The 23,149-nt window shown below is 41.2% G+C and overlaps 2 protein-coding genes across 3 annotated transcripts; one reads left to right on the forward strand and one right to left on the reverse strand.

Annotated features, from left to right (window-relative positions):
• Positions 1-289: 289 nt before the first annotated feature.
• Positions 290-20,161, forward strand: cabp2b (calcium binding protein 2b). Of its 2 annotated transcripts, XM_054791144.1 has the most exons (7): positions 290-418; positions 1,549-1,821; positions 11,950-11,980; positions 16,173-16,307; positions 16,383-16,492; positions 17,535-17,682; positions 17,757-20,161. In XM_054791144.1, the coding sequence occupies exons 1-7, from the start codon at positions 335-337 to the stop codon at positions 17,780-17,782; spliced, it is 807 nt and encodes a 268-aa protein (XP_054647119.1). In that variant the 5' UTR covers positions 290-334; the 3' UTR covers positions 17,783-20,161. The 2 variants fall into 2 exon arrangements, with proteins under 2 accessions (XP_054647119.1, XP_054647120.1); XM_054791145.1 differs by lacking the exons at positions 290-418; positions 1,549-1,821 and adding an exon at positions 9,355-9,837 and having other exon boundaries at positions 17,757-20,157.
• A 487-nt stretch (positions 20,162-20,648) lies between these two features.
• Positions 20,649-22,659, reverse strand: LOC129189470 (beta-crystallin B1-like). The gene is made up of 6 exons (XM_054791146.1): positions 22,591-22,659; positions 22,397-22,494; positions 22,204-22,322; positions 21,996-22,128; positions 21,776-21,918; positions 20,649-21,310 (listed from the first exon to the last, which is right to left on the reverse strand). The coding sequence occupies exons 2-6, from the start codon at positions 22,487-22,489 to the stop codon at positions 21,139-21,141; spliced, it is 660 nt and encodes a 219-aa protein (XP_054647121.1). The 5' UTR covers positions 22,490-22,494; positions 22,591-22,659; the 3' UTR covers positions 20,649-21,138.
• Positions 22,660-23,149: the final 490 nt, after the last annotated feature.

The raw sequence follows: 23,149 nt of genomic DNA on the forward strand, positions 1-23,149 counted from the left end.
CCACGAAGAGGAGAAATTTCCACAGAAGGTGGTGAAGCCGCAAAGACAGGAGCGCAAGAAAAGCACAGGATCCGAGCAGGCCCCAACAGGACCGAGAACATATGAAATTTCGCTCCATCTACTGACTCATTTCCACCGTCGCTTGCAGCTTTTCAAGAGAAAACGACACATTCGCTGACATTTTTTCACTTTTTATTCCCACGGCTGGTGGATTTTTGCCACTTTAAAATAACAAATAACAAATAAAGCAGAGAGGAGAGCGGCGGCTAAGAGGGACGACACGGGGAGGGGGAGGGCGAGCGAGAGAGAGAGTGTGCGCCTGTGTCACATCGAGATGTTCATGATCATTCGAGAGTCGACGGCCGCGGGAGGCGGTGCTACTGCCATGAGCGTGCCACAGGAGAGGACCGCCAAACAGGTGTGTGTGCATGTAGCTTTTAAACTGGGTCTTTATGAAGCATTATTATTATTATTACTATTATTATTATTATTATTATTATTATTATTATTATTATTATTATTATTATTATTATTATTATTATTATTACATTTTCAATGCATGCAGTATTATTATGTATTGTGCTGGAAACATATGAGAATATTATCTTAAAACTAGTTACAGTGGGGAAAAATAGTTTTTGTGTAATGCAAAATAAAGTAAATTCTGAAGTGATTTGAATAATATTTTACATTTTTTTATGTCTGTTATTACAAACCTGTACCCTCTGGTGATAAACTATGTTATGCAATAGTTCATCAACAGTAAAGCCTATCTATGGTGCACGTTTCTAGTTCATTTTGTGGGTAAAAGTCCAAATTTGGGAATATATGAGGTGAGGTTTTCTGAATAAAAACACGTAACACACATCAATTTTATAAAAAAAAAACATCGCTAATAACAACACAGCATTATATAAAGTATATAATAAAGTTGAATATATTTTTGAATACCATTGAGAGACATTTTTAAAATCTTGCCCCCTCAGAGCGCTAAATTTGAACCAAAATATTCTTATCCCCTCTCAGTATGGTGCAGTGACTGCAACACTGCCAGCTACAACCACAATAACAAACAAACAAATGAATACCTCTCAAACAGTGTCAATTCAAACGGAGCATTTTTCCAATTGTTTTAAACAAACGATTGTGTTTAATTTGGTGAATTTATTGTATAACTATAAGAGAAAAATGAACAAATTATCTTATTTACTGTACTGCGTGCAAGTATTTTTTAAAATTTAAATAATTGTTTTAAATTATGTTGCTTTCTTGCTAACTGAGTAATAAATATGAGAGAAATACATGAACAAGTAAAATGTATATTTATTGGAGTGTGTGCAAATATGGTCTAGTGAATGAGTGACTGCATGCATATGATTATGTTCAATGTGTCTATATACGTGTATATGTATGTATATATTTGTGATATTTGATACAGTATGTCATCACAGGACTGTCTTTTCCACCCCCTAGTGAGAAGCAGTGCAATGTTAAGTTGTGTGTACCACTCTGACCTTCAGACCCTCGTACTACTTTTCACTGCCACAGGTACAGGCCGCCATCAAGAAGAAGGTGGAGAAGCGGAGGAAGCGCACCAACGGGCAGGGAGGAGACATCCAGGTGTCCACACCGCAGCCTGGACGCACTCAGAGAGGCGTCCACACCCCTCAGACCCCCTCCGATGACGGGCGGACGCTGGAAGACAGGCTGGAGGAGATGATGGAGGGACCACAGAGACGAGACAAAGTCAGGGAGGAGGTGGTGAGAGAGGAGGAGGCACCAGTCGATCTGCTGCCCATCGTAGACTCTGTGTTTGGACAGGTAGTTGAAATGTCTTCTACTGTGTGTGTGTGTGTGTGTGTGTGTGTGTGTGTGTGTGTCTTGTCATTCCAAACCTTCCAATTGGTTTTCAAAACAGCGCAGATGAGCAGTAGCGTTGGATGCTCTATTACCCAGGGCGAGGTGGAGGCTTTTTTGTAGCAAAATTAAATAAATATGATTCGAAATAAATACATAGCAAATTCATTAATTCAATTGTGAAATGTTTTATAAAATAAATAATGTAGCCTTTTTGGATATTGAACGGATCTTTATTTTCATTTACTAGCCTTTTGATTTATTTAATTACATTTCAAGTTATTTAATGATGTTTTAATTTATTCAATGATATTTTAATTTATTTTTTTATGGCATTTTTAATTAATTAAAGATGGAAAGATGGAAAGCGCGCACGCGTGCACACACACACACACACACACACACACACACACACACACACACACACACAAAGAAAATCACCCATGTACTGTACTTCAAGCTCAGGTTCGGCCAAAACAAATCAGAGTGGGCATGAAAAGTTGAAGTTACATTTTGCACTGTTGGATCTTAAGAAGGTTCTAAGTACAGCTTCAAAATACAAAAAAAAGAAGACATGGGAGTGAGACAGAACAAGCATTAAAGTCAAATAGGCTGTTCATCAGCTGATCAAAAGTTTAAGACCACAGCCTTTAAAAGACAAAATCTTGCCAAAAATGTGGATTCAATGTCATTTTCTGTCAGGTATTCACACGGTCATGATCTCTTGATGGCAAAGGCAAAAAGGCTTTCTCTCTTTGAACACGTTGCGCTGCATACTATAAGCAAGGCCTCTCGCAGCGCGCCACTGCTGCTGAGGTTGGACGCACTAAGACAGTCATTTGAAACTTCTTCAAAGATCCTGAGGCTTATGGAACAAAAAAGTCAAGTGATACACCAAAAAAATGTCACTGGCCCTGAGCCGGAGGATCTGTCAAGACACGGGACCATCCTCAGCCCAAATAAAGGTCGTTACTTTTGCAGAGTGCAGTCCAGTAAGCAACATGCAGCATCTGCAAGAGGCGGCTTTTAAGAACAAAAAACGTCTTCAAAGGCCTTGTATCATTCAAGGCCACAAAATTTCCCTTTTGGAATTTGCACGAGAGCACCAAACATGGGACATTGATAGGTGGAAGAAAATTTTATTCTCTGATGAGAAAAAATATAACCTTTAAGGTCCTGATGGCTTCCAACGTTACTGGCTTGACCACATGGCACAGTGGAGGGGGCGCCATCATGATCTGGGGTGCTTTTTCCTTCAATGGAACAATGGAACTTCAGGTTGTGCAGGGGCGTCAAACGGCAGCTGGTAATGTGGAGATGTTGCAGGGGGCATCCGTCATGACTGAAGGCCCTCGTCTGTGTGGTAATGACTGGCTTTCTCAACAGTGCAACACTGCACTTCGTAATGCCCGCCTGACTTCTTCCAGAGGAATAAGCTCACTCTTTTGGACCATCCTGTGTGTTCCCCTGAGAACATTTGGGGATGGATGACAAGAGAAGTTTACAAAAATGGACATCAGGTCCAGACAGTGGATGTCCTCCGTGAAGCCATCTTCACCACCTGGAGCAACATTCCCACTAGCCTCCTGGAAACACTGGCATCAAGCATGTCCACACCATTTTTTGAGGTGAATAACAAGAATGGTGCAGCTACTCATTAATGAGTCCCTTTTTTGAACGTTTCATTTCAAGTTTTAGGGGGAGGGTTGTTTTGGGTTTTTTTAGCTGTGGTCTTAAACTTTTGCTCAGCCTATTTCACTTTAATGCTTGTTTACAATAAATTGCTTTTTCAAAACAAAAAAAAAGTCTCACTCCCATTTCTTCTTTTTACATTTTGGAGCTCTACTTAGAATAGTGCGAAATGCAAATTCTTGCAATTTTTCAACTGGTCTTAAAATTTTGATGAGGACTGTCTCTCTGCTTGTGGTATGTCAGTGCATAGCCGGCTATGATCATGACGCACAGGGACTCTTAAATGGGTGTGGGAGGGTGAAGCACGGCAGGCAACTCAGTGCAACTGAAAATATATTATTTGGACTGCGACTACTACGACTACTACTACTACTACGACTACTACAACTACTACTACTGCTACTAATAATAATACTGTATTTTTTCTCTTCTTTTGAAATTGTGAACCCCCATCACACTAGTGATTGTAACTCATTACAACTCAAAACTACTCCAAAAATAATTACATGTATTTAATTAAATGGAATCACTCTACCAAAATGTAAGAATGGGAGACACAGTGCCCTCTGTTGGAGGTGGAGGGTCACTATCCCTCTGTGCCCCTTATGCAGAGTGGCTGCTGTTGTGTTGAAGCCTGACAGTTTGCAGTCTATCCACTGGCTTTAATGACATCTGCAGCCTCGGTTCATACATTAAACTCCACCGCATGCATCTCCTACATCTCACATGTCACATTAAAAGGCAAAAAAAGCTGCATTTAATACGGGCGACACAAACTTTACATTTCATTTAACCCGGAGTGCATGCTGGGAATAGCAGGAGCATCAGCGCTAAGGATGAGATAGCGTGTGTTTGAGAGGATTTAAGCTCCTTTACTTTAGGAAACATTAGGAAAGTGTAATCCGTAACAGATAGGGACATGGGCGGCCGGAGATGCAATGACACCGCCGTATATCCCAGCAGCCATTGTGCACCGGCTCGGCATCACATCACATCTCATATCGCTCACAGGAGACATGAGACACGGGAGGAAACCATTACGGCATCTGTCAGTGCGCGGCTCAGACATGAAGGGAGCATAGAGTGAGAATGCGTAGAAATAATTAAAAAAAGAGAGCAGATTAAGATAGTGCTGCAGCCCGTGTGAGTCATGATGCTATTTCTCTCTGACTCTGAGGAGGATGTCACATGCCGACGTCAGCGGGAAATGCACAGAAAAAGAAAAAACAGCTGATGTCAGTGGCGAGGCGACAGAGCCAAAATAAGAGGCTGAGTGAGTGGGTGGGTGTCTGCAAAAGCAGGAAGTGGAAGGAAGAAGCATCTCTATTTAATTGCTGCAGAAGATCATTTCCTGGTGACGCTGATGGATTCTCAACCCACACAAAGTGAACTCAAGTGTTGCGCAACCACAGATAGAGAGGCGACAGGACAGAAATCGTACTATCTGATGTTTGTTTCTTTTTTAAAAATGCACTTTATCTTCCAACAGTGATTGAAAGAAGCGTGACAACAGCAAACCGTAAAATCAAGCAAGAAGATAACTATCTCGCAAGCACAGCAACATAGATCAACACATTGGCTCAGATTCTCTTCAATATCCAGTATATTCCACACACTCATATATCAAAGGAGTTGAATGCCTAACAAGGCATCCACGCGTTGGTGACTGTTTCTATGAAGAATGGATAGTGGCGCTTTTAATCATCTTGATTATATGTGTGTGTGTGTGTGTGTGTGTGTGTGTGTGCGTGTTTGGGTGGTTTATTTGTTCATAGAACCGACGCAGAACGATGAACAACTTGCATCAGTCTCCTTTCAAGCAGCGTGCCATGCGCTGATGCGTTCAAGTGCACTGCGTATAGCGAATGCTTTTATTACATTTGGGATAGCCACAAAAAAGTTGTAAGCGCCAGAACTTTGAGAAAGAAGGTGTGAAACACTATTGAATCAAGAAAGAAGCTGTAGCAATGCACAAAGGTAGCGTCTGTTACAATAGGATTGTCACGTACAGGAGCGTTCGTTAACACAGGTTGCATCTGTGTGGCATCCCCAACCCCCCCCCCACTCATCTCTGTGTCTTCAGTAAAGGTCAAATTCATTTCAAATGTTCAATTATCCATTTCATTCGTCTTTTATATGTATTTCGCTTTGTTTTGTAAAACTAAAATTATTCTCTAGAAAATATGTTGTGATATTTTTTGGTGTCTGGAGCGGATTCATTGGATTCACATGATTTTTTATGGAGACAGTTGATTCGGTTTTCGAAAGGTTCGGTTTTGAAACGACAAAAGCCGAGTTTCTACTGTACTGCAAAAAAAGTTAGTCAAGGATACTCATCATACACATCAGGGGTGTCCAAGCTTTTTCTGCTGAGGGCCACACATTGAAAAATGACAGGATGGAACAACCCTAACCCTAACCCCTAACCCCTAACCCCTAACCCCAACCCCTGTGTGAACCAACCCATGTAGATATGCTAAGAAATTATACACTGTACATTTCAAGATAAAACTGCAGCTTAGCTTTGTTCTAAAATGACATCATTTTCCCCCATAATATTATATAATACAGTTTTAATATAATAGAGTTTATTCTCGTAAAATTGGGATTTTTTTCCCTAATATTTGGAATTTATTTTTGTAAAATGACAGTTGTTTTTTTTTTCCCCATTTCTGCTGTTGTTTTTTTTAATTTTCCAACTATTTCAACCTTCCTCTTGTAAATTTTTTCTTGTAATTAAGACTTTACTCCCATAATATTTTGACTTTATTCGCATCATATTGTAACTTTTTCCCCAACCCAATTTTCCCAAAAATTAAGTTCATTGTCTGTTTTGTTTGTTTCTCATAATCGAGGAAAAGGCTTCTTGAGACGTCATCTGTACTTCTGTGAAGAAGGTGTCGGACGTTTCGCTCCTCATCCGAAGATGATATATTACGCCTTTTGTTTGGTTTTTTAATATTTCAACTCAACTACTAAAATGCCATTATATTTCCCCTTAATATTGCAAATTTATTATTGTAAAATTGCGACCTTTTTTTCTTAATATTTTGACTTTAATCACTTCAAACATTTCCCCCAACCTAATTTTCCAAAAATTACAAGTTTATTCGTTGTTTTGTTTGTTTTTCATAATATTACATCTTTGTCAAAACAGTATTTTTTCTTTAATATTTTAAGTCTATGCTACCTGAATACCATTTTGTTTTTATTCCTGTAAAATTGTGACGTTTTTCCCCATTAGAGTATGACTATTTTTCTCTTAATATTTTTATTTTAATGCTCGTAAAATTTCTGCATTTTTTTCCAATTGTGCTGTTGCTTTTTCTTTAAACTAATTTTCCAAATATTTCAACTTTCTTCTTGTGATATTATGACAAATCTAATATTTTTACTTTAGCCCCATAATATTATAATTTTTTATTTTCCAAACATTACAACTTCATTCTGTTGTGTTTGTTTCTCATACATATTACATATACGTACATATATTACATTTTCTTCTTGAATATTTCAACTTTATGGTACAAAAATGACTATTTTTCTTCATAATATTACTTTATTCTTGTGAAATTATAACTTTTTTTCTTTACTGCTGTTGTTTTCAGTTTTCTTTTTCACTTATATTTTGCCGCAGGCCAATAAAAAAACAGCCGCGCGTCACAAATGGCCTCCAGGCCGCACTTTTGACACCTCATGACAGGCGCCAGCTCCTCTTTTTAAGGCTCTCCTGCAAAAACAAAGATCCTCTCAGAAAAAATCGAAAACAATTATGGTCCAAAACAGTGTTCATCTTTAGTGTTCTTGTTAGAACCTTTTGGAAATAACAACATATCTGTAAAATAACTTCAACGGCAAACAAAAGAAATAATTATTTAAATAATTAAATACAAAATACAGCCTTGAGGACTTGTTATTGAATAGGTCAGGTTTTTACTGCAGCATATTGTGTAAAAAGATCAGATGATGTTTTCACATAATTGGCATCACATAACATCCACCCCCTCGTCCCCTATTCCTTACGTTGTCTTTGATTGACAGCTCTCGTTAGTGGACACCAGCTGCTCAGCATCTGACACCAGTCCACAATGCACACAAGCATCTAATTTACATGAAATGTGATAAGAGGGAAGGGAGCTGCTAATTAATCAGTCATAATGGTATCAGTTAGTTGCTGGTGTCTCATTTATGAAGTGAGTCATTGATCGGTCTATTTGTTGATTGGCCATTATAAAAATATTATTAATAACATTAATGATGAGACAGTACATGGTTTTCATGTCTACTGTATACAGTATACAGTGTACTAGCTCTGATTGGAAAACAAACAGCGCTTTTCTCAGGCGCCCTCTAGTGGTAGCGATCGCTTACAGCAGCAGACCAACTGACGACGCATTTTTCTTTTATTTCAAAGCTGTCTCTGCTTCAGGTTACACACACACACACACACACACACACACACACACACACACACATACATACAGGTACTGTATGCTTCAGGTTACACACACACATACTGCATGTATCTCCAACAAACACGTGTCTAGTCCCTTTGTCATCAGAACGACACTTCCTCATTGACGCTAGACTGCGAGATGCATTCATGGACACTCCGTACGTCACAACAATGTATTTCTTGCGTGTGTATGTGTGGTCTTAATAAACAAAAATACAAAGAGTAACAATAAGTGGATATTCTTAACACTTACTTTGTAACGCTTAATTCGGCAGTACAATTTGCTGCATTTAAGTAATGCTCGGAAAGCCCAGAAAATACGCTCAAACGTGAATCCAACTTAAAAAACACGGTGTCTTTAAACGCATCCGCTCATGGCTCATAACGTGGTTAAAGTGTGATTCAAATGTTCTGCTAATATGTATGAAACTACTGTTAGGTAAGTAGATTTTCAGACGTGTGCTATCTTTTGGCTTGATTTAAATTTTCAGTTCATTTGGAGCTGTTAATGCACACAAAATATATACAGTCGTCCCTTGTTTATAGCGGTAAATTGGTTCCAGACCCAACCGCAATCAATTAATTTCCACGGTATAGGATTCAGTGTCACAAAATTGAATATTTTTCGTTGTACTTTCTAATATGGTTTTTAACATTATTAGAGCCCTGTAGGCATGAAATAACACCCCTATAGTCACCTTTACACTCCTATTACTCTTTGTTTACAACACATTGCTCAACTGTTATACTGCAGGGTCTCGAGACGGCCTGTCACTGCGCAATCGTCCCAGGAAACACAATGGGTTCCACGCATGCGTGAGACCTCCGTCACTTCCTCCTTACAACAGCGCTTCTGCGACGTCACGTAGTGTGGTAGTTTTTTTTTTTTTTTTAATGTATGAACATACTGTAAATGCTCTACTGGGGGGGATGTTTTTTACTCCTGTAAAATAGATCGACGGATGCCGTAGAACCCATTGTGTTTCCGGGACAGATTGCGCAGTTACTAGATAGCAAGCTAACAAGCTAGCGAGCACAGCTCGGCCATTTAAAAAAATATATATATATCGGCTGCTCCGTTACAACTTCATCCAACATGTTTTCCATTTTTATATTTAAAAAGATTAGTGCACAAACCAAAGTACTTTCTGTAGTTTAGGCTTGTATGCAAATTACTTGTTGGCTCACTTTACTGATCAAATTGTCACTTTTTGTACAATGTTTATTAGTAGCAACAGTATGCTGTCGTGCACTTTATCTTTTTTTGGCCAAAAACGAAACTAAATGGAGTAGATAGGCTATCACACGTATGTTTGTTACTTATTTTTGCATTGCCTTGTACCCTTTCGCCTTTTCGTTTCATCATCACACTCTCTGCTTTAATCTGACACAGCAGACATTAATCCCCTTCTGTTTTTGCACTCTTAATTCTCCTCCTAAAAGTTGTCGCGTTGAGGATGAAGTGGTGCTGATGCGGCAGAGATTACTAGTTTGGTTTGGTTTCCCTGCGGCGACGCCACTTTGGGTGTGTGAAAAAGTGGGTGGAGTCACTCAGGCTTGTGTATGATTGCGTGGATGAGATCAGCTCTTCATCACTGTGTGGCATCACGGCCGACATGGGGGCACACTCTGGGAATTTTCCATCCACTTTGGAGGAGCTACATATTTGAGCAGCGCCGGTGAAGAGGCACTAGGAAAACAAGTGCAAAAAAAAAAAAAAGTCACATTGAGTTTCAGAGAAGAAGAAGAGGGACAACGAGGGTGGACACGTGGGGGGGGGTCGGGTGATGGGTAACTGCACCAAATCCTCCGTGAAAGACAAAATGAAGAAGGTAAGAACGTGTTGGCACGTCAGCTTAAAACATTCTCCTTTGTAGCAAATCGACTTAATACAATTTGAATATATGAATTATTATATTTAAGCAGCACGCAGTTAGAGACACCTGGCTTAAGGTCACAATTAACAAAGTCACAATTTTAAATTCTGTTTTTATACACAACACCTTGATTTTTTTGTGACTGAAATATGATAGAAATAATACATTTAATATTTAAAAAACGTATTTCACTTGAAGTCATATTATTAGTACTGCTGCTTGTAGTTGTAGTATTTTTATGGGTTTTTTTTAACATCTTCAGTATATTTATTTATTACAGTCATGCCTATTTTCATCAAATTATTTTTTTATTTTATTCTACAAGTGTTTACATTTTTTGTAATTTTTATTGATGTGTTTCATTTTGATGATGACTATTTGACTGTTGTTTCAATGTATTATTCAGTTGAATTTTAACGAATGTTAATATACTCTCATGACTATTTTGTCCACTGATTGGTTGAGAGTTCAACTGTGTTGCCAAATATGGTTCCTGGCCTGATAAAGTTAACTTTTTAAAAAAGTATGTATCATCTAATGTTGTAAATATTCAAAAGACACACAGCGAGCGTTGACTGTCATTTTGACTCACGATGGCCCAACACGTTAACTACAGTTGGGATTTCTGGACAAAACGTGAAGATAATGTTTCAGTGGGCTAACAGCTTGGTGGTGTGCCTCCAAAGGGGGGGTCCGAGGGGTCCCTGGGGTATAATGTGAAGGGCATGGACCACCAGGGTCCACATCAGGAAGAAGAAGAAGAGGAGGGGGAAGTGAAGCAGAAGCTGTTCAAAGATCCTTTCAGCACGTTGGTGAAGAACTGCGACGTGCAGCACAACATCGTGGGCCCGGCCTGCGTCTTCCTCAAACGGGGCTTTTCGCTGACGCTTGTATGTAACAACCTGTGACCCCCCCCCCCCCCCCCCCCCCCCCCCCCCTCATGCTCATCTTCATTAGACACGTCACCCGCCATGCATCACTGCTTCGGGGTCAATCGTTCACTTCCATGGATAGATCATCGACGGTCGCTCGCTCCCGCTTGGGGTGATGCGGGCTTAGGGGCGGAGCTTGTTTGCCCTCCATGGGTTTATGGTGTAAACCTGCTGACCCATTTCTCAGCTACTTGTTGTTTATCGATTGGAAAGGCAACTTTAGCAGGACTGGCTTGTAATGATGTTTTTGCTGTCTGTGGGAGAGGGACATACATACATGCATACTTACGCTGCATAAAAGCGTTGATCCATATGGATAACCGCATCTTAAAAAGGTGCCCTGTTATGCAAAAGTGTCTTTTTAACAATGTTCTAACAGTAATATGCGTCCCTTAAGGCTTTTTATGAGCGCTAAACGTGAGAAAAATCTATCATATCGCTCACTTTTTTGCTCACGGGTCACTCAAACGGTTACTTTTGAAGTTCCGGCTTGTCGTGACATCATGGGGGGGGGGGAAGCCTCCTTCCTCATGGACATGATACCGCCTCTGACCTGCCTCTAGCTAGATGAGTCCGCCCACAGCTGAGACGCCCACCAGTTCATGGAGGACAGCGTTGTCAAGAAAAAACAAAGGCTTCGTTTCACATCTTAAAGGGCACCTATTATACTAATTTTCGGGCCTTTTGTATTGAGTTCTGGACTCCTGTAGAGCAGCTACACACGATAACCCGCACAGAAAGCTTTCTAGATCATCCAGACTCTGCGCCTCTTCCCGCAGTGTTTCCTGCCTCCCGCCCAAACGTCCGTGTAATTTACTCCACCTCCAGGTACGCCTCCCGCCGACCCCACACCGCCGTGATTTGTCACGCTCCCAAGCGATCCCGAGGACTTCCGGACAGCTGCCGAACCCTTTTTATCCGATTACTTACACAAAATAGACACAGTTAGGACACTGATCAATTGGTACTTACATCTTGCTCTTCTGACTCCTGCAATGCAATTAAAGATAATAAATGCAGATGTTATGTTCAACGTCATCTCTCCACGCCATCACAACTCCACATACCTGTATGAGATGCAGTAAAATGCTTTGTCACCATCCATTCTGACATACACCATCCTTGCCTCCAACAGGACAGAGAGCTGAGACCAGAAGAGATGGATGGTAAGATGAACATTACTTTTCTCCGTTAACTTAAAGGGATATTTGGGATTTTTTGACATGAAGTTGTATGACATCCCCATCAGCAGTGGAGTGTATCAGCAGTGACTTACCCCCCACTTTGTTCCGTGAGCGGAGTTGCTGGGGACTCTTAAGTTAGGCGTTTTGCTTCTCACTTTTTTTGTTGGCAACAATTTTGTGTTGCAAATGTATTGTTCTTTTGAACATATATTATTTTGAGAAGCCTAACTCTTTACTAAAGAGACCCCAGCAACTACCCGGAACTATGTTCCTCCTCACCAAATTTCGACCAGAACTCCGCTCACGGAACAAAGTGGGGGGAAAGTCACCGTTGATACACTACACTGCTGATGGGGTTGCCATACAACTACATGCGTCTGTGTAGGCTCTCAGTCGTACAGGAGTTGTCCATCGAGGAAAAGGCTTCTTGAGACGTCATCTGTACTTCTGTGTAGAAGGTGTCGGACGTTTCGCTCCTCATCCGAAGAGCTTCGTCAGCAAACTAATAAGTGCTGGTAGCTTAGGCCTTAAATACAGTAAGAGTGGGCGGAATTGGTGTGCCAACACCCTCCTCCTATTGGTTCGTTACACTAAGCCTGGGCGGAGCAGTGGTATAATCCTATCCTGTTATTCACACCTACGATAAAAGGGAAGTGTCGCTCCCTGAATTGGGTATGAACGACTCTGATACTGGCTTGTTAGCATCTATTGTTCTGGCTCGGCCCTGCCTTCACCTCATTTGCAAGACTAAGAGCTGTGGGTTTTGGTCTCAGTAACCTGCTGAACACAGGGTCCAAATTGAACCTCAAACCACCATTCCGATTCAATGATGGGTTCTGTTGTTTGACAAAAATAGCTTCCTTTACTCCTCTTTCAAACCATCTGTTTTCTTTGGCCAAAATCTTTACCTCGCTGTCCTGAAAAGAGTGATTGGTAGCTTTCAGGTGTAGATGTACTGCTGATTGAGGACCACTAGCATTGTCCCTGCGATGTTGATAAAGCCTTTTTTGGAGCATTTGCTTAGTTTCCCCAATGTAGTGCTCTTTGCATTCCTCATCTTTACAGTGGATGGAATAGACCACATTGCTCTGTTTCTGGTTTGGAGCCTTGTCTTTAGGATGCACTAATTTTTGTCTCAGGGTATTTACTGGTTTGAAATAGGTAGGAATTTTGTGTTGCCATAAGATCCTCTGGAGTTTTTCGGAGACCCCCGCTACATAAGGGACTACCACTCCTCTCCTTTTTGCTTCTGTGGGCTTTTGGGTTTCTTTCCCTACTCTCTTCTTTTGACATTTGTTAAAAGCCCACCGTGGGTACCCACAGGTTGAGAGCGCTCTCTGGACATGTTGTGTCTCCTTTTTCTTTCCCTCAGCACTAGTTGGTATTTGTTCCGCTCTATGTTGGAGGGTCCTAATAACCCCTAGTTTATGTTGTAGTGGATGGTTTGATTCAAAAAGCAGGTATTGGTCAGTGTGTGTGGCCTTTCTAAAGACCTCTGTAAGTAGCTGTCTGTCCTTTCCTATAATTACCTTGCAGTCTAAGAAGGCTAGTTGGTTTTCTTTAGTGTCCTCGCGAGTAAATTTGATATTGGTGTCCACCGCATTGATGTGATCTGTGAAAGACTGAATTTCTTGTTTTTTGATTATGACAAAGGTGTCATCCACGTATCTAAACCAGTGCCTTGGTTTTGTCCCTGAGAAGGATGTGAGAGCCTGTTTCTCCATCTCTTCCATGTACAGATTCGCCACTATGGGTGAGACTGGTGAGCCCATAGCACAACCATGAATTTGTCTGTAGAATTTCCCTCTAAACTGAAAATATGTGGTGTTAAGGCAAATTTCCAGTAATTGGCAGATGTGGTCAGCACTAAGTTTTGTTCTCCGATGCAGAGTTGAGTCCTCGAGCAGTCTCTTCCTCACCACCGAGACTGCTGCTGAGGTGGGGACAGATGTGAAAAGTGAAGTCACATCATAAGACACCAAAGTTTCCTCTGGCTCCAATCTGAGGTCTTTGATGCTCGCCACAAACCCTTTTGTGTTCTCTATATGATGATCAGTGTTGCCTACCAATGGGGATAAGACTGTTTTTACATATTTCGCTACATTGTACGTGGTAGAGTCAATGCTACAGACAATGGGTCTGAGGGGAAACCCTTCCTTGTGGATTTTTGGAAGGCCATAGATACATGGTGTAGCCTCCCCAGGGTATAACCTATGATACATCTGTCTGTCAATTAGTTCTTCCTTCTCTAACTTTTGGAGACAGTGTATGATTTCTTTCTTATACCTACTGGATGGGTCCCTTTTAAGTTGCTCATATGTGTTGGCATCACTAATTAGACTAGTTATTTTTTCTTCGTAGTCCAATGTGTTGAGAACCACTGTGCATCTGCCCTTATCAGCTGGTAAGATGGTGATGCTCTCATCTTTCTGCAGAGCCGCTAATGCTTTCCTCTCACCTAACGTGATATTGGACGGTGGTGGTTTGGCACTACTGAGAAAGGCCGATATTCTCAGACGAAGGTCCCCTGCCTCTGTTCTAGAAAGGTTATTGTTCCTGATGGCCGATTCAGCTGCTGTGATATAGTCTACTGTGGGTATCGTTTTAGGAGTCACTGAGAAGTTGAGACCCTTGGTTAATACTGCCTTCTCTGTCTTCGAGAGGCTTCTGTCTGACAGATTTTTGATCCAATTTTCTTTAGTATTGGTCTGATTCCCCCCATCCTTAGTGTTTACGACAAGCTGTGGTCGATTTTCCAATAGAAGTTTCTGGAATTTTCCCTTATGCCTTTCTTTGGTTTTGCTATGGTGCTTCATATAACCTGATTTGGTAAATTCACAAACCTCCTGATAGGTTTCGTGCGTAAGCTTGGTTTGCAATCTCTGATAGAAGGTTTCTACTTCAGACTGTTTATTTTTTATCTCTATGTTAAGTCTCCTAATTCTCAAATTCTGTATTTTTCTGATGTAGTTTTGTTGCATTTTCCTTGCCAAGTGTCCTTGCTCAAGGGAAGCTTGCCTCATGCATTTGGGGATTAACCTACTCTGCCTGCATCTAAGATTGAATCTGAGGTGGTTCCTTAAATCTGCTAATTTAAGAGTGGCCTTTTCTAAGCTACGTACCAGCAGAAGGATGTCTCTCCCACAGTTGGTCGCAATGCGTCTGTGTAGGCTCTCAGTCGTACAGGAGTTGTCCATCGAGGAAAAGGCTTCTTGAGACGTCATCTGTACTTCTGTGTAGAAGGTGTCGGACGTTTCGCTCCTCATCCGAAGAGCTTCGTCAGCAAACTAATAAGTGCTGGTAGCTTAGGCCTTAAATACAGTAAGAGTGGGCGGAATTGGTGTGCCAACACCCTCCTCAACCTGTGGGTACCCACGGTGGGCTTTTAACAAATGTCAAAAGAAGAGAGTAGGGAAAGAAACCCAAAAGCCCACAGAAGCAAAAAGGAGAGGAGTGGTAGTCCCTTATGTAGCGGGGGTCTCCGAAAAACTCCAGAGGATCTTATGGCAACACAAAATTCCTACCTATTTCAAACCAGTAAATACCCTGAGACAAAAATTAGTGCATCCTAAAGACAAGGCTCCAAACCAGAAACAGAGCAATGTGGTCTATTCCATCCACTGTAAAGATGAGGAATGCAAAGAGCACTACATTGGGGAAACTAAGCAAATGCTCCAAAAAAGGCTTTATCAACATCGCAGGGACAATGCTAGTGGTCCTCAATCAGCAGTACATCTACACCTGAAAGCTACCAATCACTCTTTTCAGGACAGCGAGGTAAAGATTTTGGCCAAAGAAAACAGATGGTTTGAAAGAGGAGTAAAGGAAGCTATTTTTGTCAAACAACAGAACCCATCATTGAATCGGAATGGTGGTTTGAGGTTCAATTTGGACCCTGTGTTCAGCAGGTTACTGAGACCAAAACCCACAGCTCTTAGTCTTGCAAATGAGGTGAAGGCAGGGCCGAGCCAGAACAATAGATGCTAACAAGCCAGTATCAGAGTCGTTCATACCCAATTCAGGGAGCGACACTTCACTTTTATCGTAGGTGTGAATAACAGGATAGGATTATACCACTGCTCCGCCCAGGCTTAGTGTAACTACATGAAAAAAAACAACTATCCCTTTAACAACACCACAGCTGACCTCCACTTCTCACATTGTGTGCCCTCAGAGCTCCGTGAGGCCTTTTTGGAGTTTGATAAGAACAAAGATGGCTACATCAGTCACAAAGACCTGGGAGAGTGCATGCGGACCATGGGATACATGCCCACAGAGATGGAGCTCATAGAGCTCAGTCAGCAGATTTGTGAGTGGACCTCAACTGAATGACTTCTCGCAAACCTGCAAAATTTACACAGACAAACTTGTGCTTGTCATGCAGGTGGGGGCAAAGTGGACTTTGAAGACTTTGTGGAGCTGATGGGGCCCAAAATGCTTGCAGAGACCGCAGACATGATTGGAGTCAAAGAACTGCGGGATGCATTCAAAGAGGTCAGGATATTCCGCTAATCTGTGCAGTCAAACGCAAGCGGCCAACCTTTTTTGATCCAGGCTGTGCTAAATTGTATTTTTAAAATATGCCGTGGACCAATAGAAAAAGGTTTGCCGCTGCAAATGGTCACGGGTAGCGCACTTTAGACACCGGTGTCTTAGGAACATCTGAAAAACTCGTTAATACAACCGCAAAAGCAGTTGGATATGGAGGGTAAAACCGTGAAGGTCCAGAGTAGCATTTAATATGAAACATATTACGGCCCTAATACATGTAGTATAACTTTTAACCAGAAGCCAAGCCACAGATAGCCTTTGAATACAGAGTACAATAAAACTGCAGCATAAAAATGAAAAACACAATATATGAAGTCCTAATTGATATCAAAACTGATTAAACTATCCACAACACAATACACTAACAGTAACATATGTGTTCGGGAATTACTTTGATTAGCAAAACGGTAACTTGATTAGCATAATGCTAATTTAACGTTTTAAAAACGCCATTGATGACAATTCTAACGTCGATTAGCATAATGATCGTGTTTTTTTAAATAGTTACGATTTTAAAAACCACACGCAATCTTCAGACAAATAAGTTATAAATAAGTTACGCACATGATTTAGCAGATTTATCATACAAATGGGTCAACTTTTTTAAATGACTTAAACTTACTTAGTACGGCAAATCTGAATGGACAAAACATTGTACATCAACGGCTTCTTCAGTTTTAGTGGGTTCCTTTTCTTCTTCTTTGGTATTATTCCTTGCAAGCAAAGCAATTGATTTAAAGGGACAGTGCACTGGTAACATAACCCTCACAATAAACACCCCTTTTGTCGTTATGTGATCATTATTTGTTGTAATTAGCTTGTTTCTCTTGTTGCAAGTGGTCATCTACTGTAGAGCGAAGATCTTGGGTCACTTATCAAATATGGTTCAAGAATATCACATCGTGGCTCTTCTCCCCAAATGCTGCATTGTTTAACGCTAAAACGTTTTTCCAATCTACATATTTTTCCTGAATTGTGGCTGTAGTTTGACTCCAATGGCGACGGTCAGATCAGTTTAACGGAGCTACGTGAGGCCATGAAGAAACTGATGGGGGAACAAGTGACCAACAGAGAGATTAACGAGATACTCCGGGACGTCGACCTGAACGGAGACGGTTTGGTGGACTTTGAAGGTGACTGCAGAGCTTCTCTTTCAACTGTTATCCTTAAAATCACCATATTCACTTTCCGCTGTCTTTTTTTGCAGAGTTTGTGCGAATGATGTCGCGCTGATGTGCACCATGCGGGAATGTTGTCACGCGACAACACACACGGGAATACACTCCTTTCTTTGTTTGAAGCTTCAGAGTTATATTTTTACAGAAAATATTCAAAAATATTCATTAAAAAGTGAATTGTGAATTCTAGGACAGCAGAAAATGACGTGCATATATGGGCTAAAGTGTTTTTAAAGTGCTTTTCTGCAGCATGGCTCAAAGCCAGGTCCATAAAAGCGTGCTTGGATCAGTTTGGTGTGGAAGAACCCCATCAAACACTGTTGGGACTCTCTCAGGTCCAACATCAGTGACCTCTGACATCTTTAATGGTCTAGTTTTACTATTTCCACACCCAGGCGTCCAAATACTTTAGTCCATATAACACAGTACAGCAGGGGTCACCAACGTCTTTCCTTGTGAGAGTTACTTGTACAAAATGAAAATGGCCAAGAGCTACTCATTTTTGTAACATTTATTTTCAGAGCTTATTTTAAACCCAAACAAAGCGAATATGCTTGTTTTACCAGAACATGAACAAAATGCTGGTGTCCGCAACTCACATTTTGTATTTCAGAATGCATTTCTTTCTACTGTTCTTTCATTATTAACTGAAAACCTGAATGAAAAGCAGGCTTGCGGGCACCTCATGTGGTCGTGGGGGGCTACCTGGTGCCCGTGGGCACAACGTTGGTGACCCCTGCACTACAGAAAGTCACGGCATAGCTGACTTGGTGTTGATGTGTTTTTATACATCAGTTGTTTGTTGGGAGTGTAAAATTGCTTGTAAATCAATTAAAAAAAAGAACTTTTATTAATAAAAATGTAACAACTCCACCGATTCTGTCAGAGATTGAAAAGAAACTGACATAACTCATTTAGAGAGGTTTCTTTCCCTTCAAAGAGCAACATTTAACATTTCAGGAACAAATTTAGTAAATATTTGGGTGTTTGTCTCTTAAATGTTGATTTATCCAAAATGTAAGTAAATGTGGAATGCTATCGTAGAGCTAATTTTGTCAAATTTACCTTCATTCTTACACATTTTCTGTTAAAATTAGCTGGATTTGTATCTTTATTTTTTGTGTCTTATATTGTTTGAATATCATAAGTGATTTTTCGGGAGCTAAGCAAGTTAATTTTTTGTTGACACTTCGAGTGTGGATACAATTGTTATCAAACAGACGTCGTTTTAGGGTCCAGGGTATTGTTTTTGTTAAATTTGCATTCATTGGGCCAGTGGCGGTTGTAGCTGTGGGCCATGTGGGCAGTTGTCCACAGGGCGGCATTATTTTGTGCTCAGCGCTCATTTGCTCATCAGAGGGCGTGTGTGCATGTCAAATGGACGCCCCCTGCAGGCGGGAAGATAGCGCCCCATGCTTAGACGTTGAGGATCATACCAAAACAAGTATTGGGGGTAAATTCACCACTGGGCCTAAGCCCTAAACTTTAAAAAGTAAATTACAACCGTAATTGCTTAAAAATAAAACATTTCATTCTTAATATTGCATGATATTGAATACATGGCAAACCAAGAGCCTCAAACATATGTTATTTCACTACGAAAATGTTAAATAAGGAGCTATAATGCTAATGGTGAGTAATATGAGTTGGTTTAGCTTTGACGGCTACGGTATTGATCAAGGACTCTAAAATGTGTAAGTTGGTCGAATGAGAACGACTTCCGTAATACGCCATGCACAGGTTTGGCTGCCATGATGGTGAGCAGAATCCAGAAACATTGCATTGTGAACGTGTACTCGACACACTGTTACGCCATTAACTGCGGCAGTAGAGTGTCCAAAAGACCAGATTTGTCATGTTGCAGGTTTCCCAAAGACAAAGGCAGGTATGTGTGATAAAAACGTTGCAGATTTATAACACTGGTTGTTGTAAATAAACAAGACAGTGGACAAGAGTCACAAAGTGTATATTGTGTGGGACGTATATATATATATATTCATATTCGCTATACTCTCTATATTCATTCATTTCATCAAATTGTACATACTGTGCATTACTTTATATTTTACTCTCGGCTCAGAGCCAGTGAATACATTGTACACTGTTGTGCGCCTTAGCCCCGCCCACCTCCCTTGCGTACCATCATGGCGGACTTTCTGCGCTACGGCGTACTGCACTCTGTTCCATTCATTTACAACTTACTCACCACACGGTATAGATTGTGGGAGATGATGGCTGCGTTCCAATAGCGGTGGAAGTCGCCTTTGCTGACTTGCCCTTGGCACTTGCCCTCGGGGGAATCCCCACCGCCGTCACAAAGATAAAAAAGGTAGGTATCGCATCAGTTTAAGTATATTATAAATATGCTAACGTTACCTGGTGGCTAACTGCGGTTCATTTGTTTTCTTGACTGAGAGGTTTTACACCAGACCACAAAAATGACTTTGGATTAGTGATGCGCAGATTGATACTGAAAGATTGATACTTCCGATACCAGCTCTTCAAGCTCTAAAATCGATTCTCAAATCAAAATATCGACATTTTTGATACTTCAGTCATTTGAGGTAATGTTTATCTGAAACATTTGTCTGTTGAAGCGATGACTAATTGTTTTCATTCTTAAAGTAGATCTTAATAATTAATCAATTATTTTAATGCTTTTATTATTTTATTATTTTCTTTTTCTAATTTAAATACCATTTTCACATGTGTTATATGTCCTGTTGTTTCTGTTGTTGTAATTTAGCTTTAGCTATATTTAGCTTTAGCGGTATAATAAATCACCCCACTCACTCAATGTAGATTAGTTTGATGAACAATTCTGTTCGAAATATCTGACATTGTAGTTCTATGATGATGTGCTTCTGAGGTTCCTAGATTCTTATGTGTTATTTTTCAGTAAAAACTCACTTGACAACAAGTTTGAAACACAGATTTTCCTATTTATTGTAAACTTGGCCAGGATTCTGTACAGCAGAAAATGTGTGTGATGCACAGGGGTCAGCAGTCCGGGCAGGAAGCGCTTAAGGACTCAGTTTCCCATGATGCATTGTACCCTGAACCGAGAATCTTCTGTAAAACGGCAAAAGGTGTCTCCTTCCTTCTTGGTGTATGGAGCATGAAGATAGGGACTTGAAAATAAAAAGAGAGGAAGGGGGGGAAACTAAGCTCAGCCCATAGGGGAGAAAGAGAAACATGGACAGTGAGGAATGGAGGTGAGGGGGTCCAGCTGGTCCTTCATCAGATGAGATCCGCAGGTCTAGAAGATCCTCACCCTTTCCCCCTATCTCCCTGCCTTTTTTTTTTTTTTTTGCTGTTGAGGTAAAGGCCTCAGACGTCTTTCCCCCTTCCCCTCTTTTTGCGCCCCTCTCCCTCACTTCCGCTCTTTCTCTTTCTCTCCTTCCCCGAGCCTCACTTGCTGGACATGGTGTAGCAGCCCTGTTGGTGCCACTGCATGTCGCGGATACGCCTCACGGACTGGAACTGAGGGGTGCGGGCGCCGTACTCGTTGAAGTGCCTGTAGTCGCCCTTCTCCAGCAGGTACTGGCTGCCGCGGTATCCGGGGAACTGATATCCCACAAAGCTGGGGAGAAGAAGAAGAAGAAGAAAAGTCGGGGAAAAAAAAGTACATAAGGTTTGCAACACTTAAATTTTTTTTCTGCCTGTTTACGCGCAGCATTAAGGTAAAACTGCTCAAATTAAGCTTCAGTTTTTAGCCCTTTGTCAGGCAAGGAACCATACTTGGCAACCTAAAATTGAGTCAAAATGGACGCCACATGCCTCCCTATACTAATAACAGCAATGATAATAAATGATCATGATAAATATAATGGAAAAAACATTATTAATTGTAATTTAATTAGTAAAAAAATAAACATAACTATCAATATAATTATTTTTTTAAATGAAAGCAAAGATTATTCAAATATATTTAAGATAAAGATTACAGTTTTATGGTGACGAAAATTAGATTTCCATGATTTCTTATTGAGACAATACATTTGAAATCCAAACACATTTCATCCACGGAGTTTGTAGTAAAACTCACGTTCCACAGCTGACAATGATGCTGCCCACTCTGTCGGTGAATCCGTAGGAGAACAGGCTGGGAACGTCGTCATCCATGATCTCCATCTTGCGGCCCTTGAACTCTCCCACCTCGTGCAGGCAGATCTTGTGCTTCTCGGGGTCCTGTTTCGACACACCGAAGACCTCAGCGTGTTGGTTCTCTTAGAAGTTAGAAGGTAAGTGATGGGTTTTTTGGTTACCATTCGGACAGGCCTGAAGGAGAGCAGGTAGTCGTTCTTCTGACAGTTGCTCCAGGAGTCCCAGCGAGGATACTCTCCCTTCTCCAGGATGTACATCTCACCACAGAGGTTTATCTGCTCAAAGCCCACAAAGCTGCCAACGAAACAGCATTAATGTAGCGCCAGAGTGAGGACACCGGAAAGTGATGGACGTTCCTTCAGGACTTACGGGCCGCATTCAACGCGCAGGGAGCGCACACGATCCATCCCCAGCTCACAGATGTTCATGATCTCGCTGCCGATCTCGATCATGCGACCCTGGAAGTTCTCCTGGTCGAACACGAACATCTGCAGCCAGAAAACACAGACACGAGCCAGTGCAACAATTTTCAAGTTGAGGCTCCATGCGAGAGGGGGCGCACCTTGTAGGAAGTCAGACCAAACTCAGACTTCTTGCTCTGAGCGGCTTTCCCATCAGTCTGGGAAGAGGACTTGGACTTGTCTCCACTGGACATGATTGCTGCATTGGTGGGGAAAAAAAGGGACAAATGTAGTATGGACGTGTATCCATTTGCTTCCACATGACACTGAAAGTGTACGTGTGCGTCCGCCTTACCTGCCTGCGTGTGTGATGCGTATGCTGAGCTTCACTCAAGAGTGTGTGTGGCCCGGGTGCGCCCCTCCTTTTTTATACGCTGGCGCCCACGGGAGAGGGATTACAGCCAGAGAAACGAACCTGCTGAGGTCAGAGACGTGACACAAAAGAAAAGACTGCATCATCACAGGGGGACAGACAGAGGGGATGGGCAGGGCGGGGAACACCCACTGGCCAATAGCACCAATATAGTCTGCATAAATACTGTACATAGTGACCACATGAGTGCTCCTTAAACCTCGTCAACTTTCATCATCCTTGACACCTAATGAGTGTGGCAGACGTCCTGAACGCAGCGTGTGCTTGTAATGCAGTATTAAGTTGTGGCTACGTGGGAACAAACACAACATGCTTTTTTCATTACGTCACAAGATATCATATTTGTCGTTACGTTACGGTATGGCACAAATTTCCAGAGGTTTTGAGCTATTTGGAAAGTAAAAAAAAAAAAAAATTGGACACAAGTAGAGGTGCCACAATTTTTTTTGTTTTAACAATTCATTTAAAAAAAAAGTAATCT

Source organism: Dunckerocampus dactyliophorus, chromosome 11 (genome assembly GCF_027744805.1).
Source record: "Dunckerocampus dactyliophorus isolate RoL2022-P2 chromosome 11, RoL_Ddac_1.1, whole genome shotgun sequence".
Taxonomy (NCBI): Eukaryota; Metazoa; Chordata; class Actinopteri; order Syngnathiformes; family Syngnathidae; genus Dunckerocampus; species Dunckerocampus dactyliophorus.

Bases quoted from the DNA above. Each gene is read 5' to 3' on its own strand.
- LOC129189470 (XM_054791146.1), bottom strand. From the start codon at position 22,489: ATGTCCAGTGGAGACAAGTCCAAGTCCTCTTCCCAGACTGATGGGAAA. The intron at 22,129-22,203 runs GTAAGTCCTGAA...TTTCGTTGGCAG, and splicing joins CTGCGCGTTGAATGCGGCCC to CTTTGTGGGCTTTGAGCAGA. The intron at 21,311-21,775 runs GTGAGTTTTACT...TCTTCTCCCCAG, and splicing joins ATCATTGTCAGCTGTGGAAC to CTTTGTGGGATATCAGTTCC.
- cabp2b (XM_054791144.1), top strand. From the start codon at position 335: ATGTTCATGATCATTCGAGAGTCGACGGCCGCGGGAGGCGGTGCTACT. The intron at 16,493-17,534 runs GTCAGGATATTC...TTGTGGCTGTAG, and splicing joins TGCGGGATGCATTCAAAGAG to TTTGACTCCAATGGCGACGG. The intron at 17,683-17,756 runs GTGACTGCAGAG...CTTTTTTTGCAG, and splicing joins CGGTTTGGTGGACTTTGAAG to AGTTTGTGCGAATGATGTCG.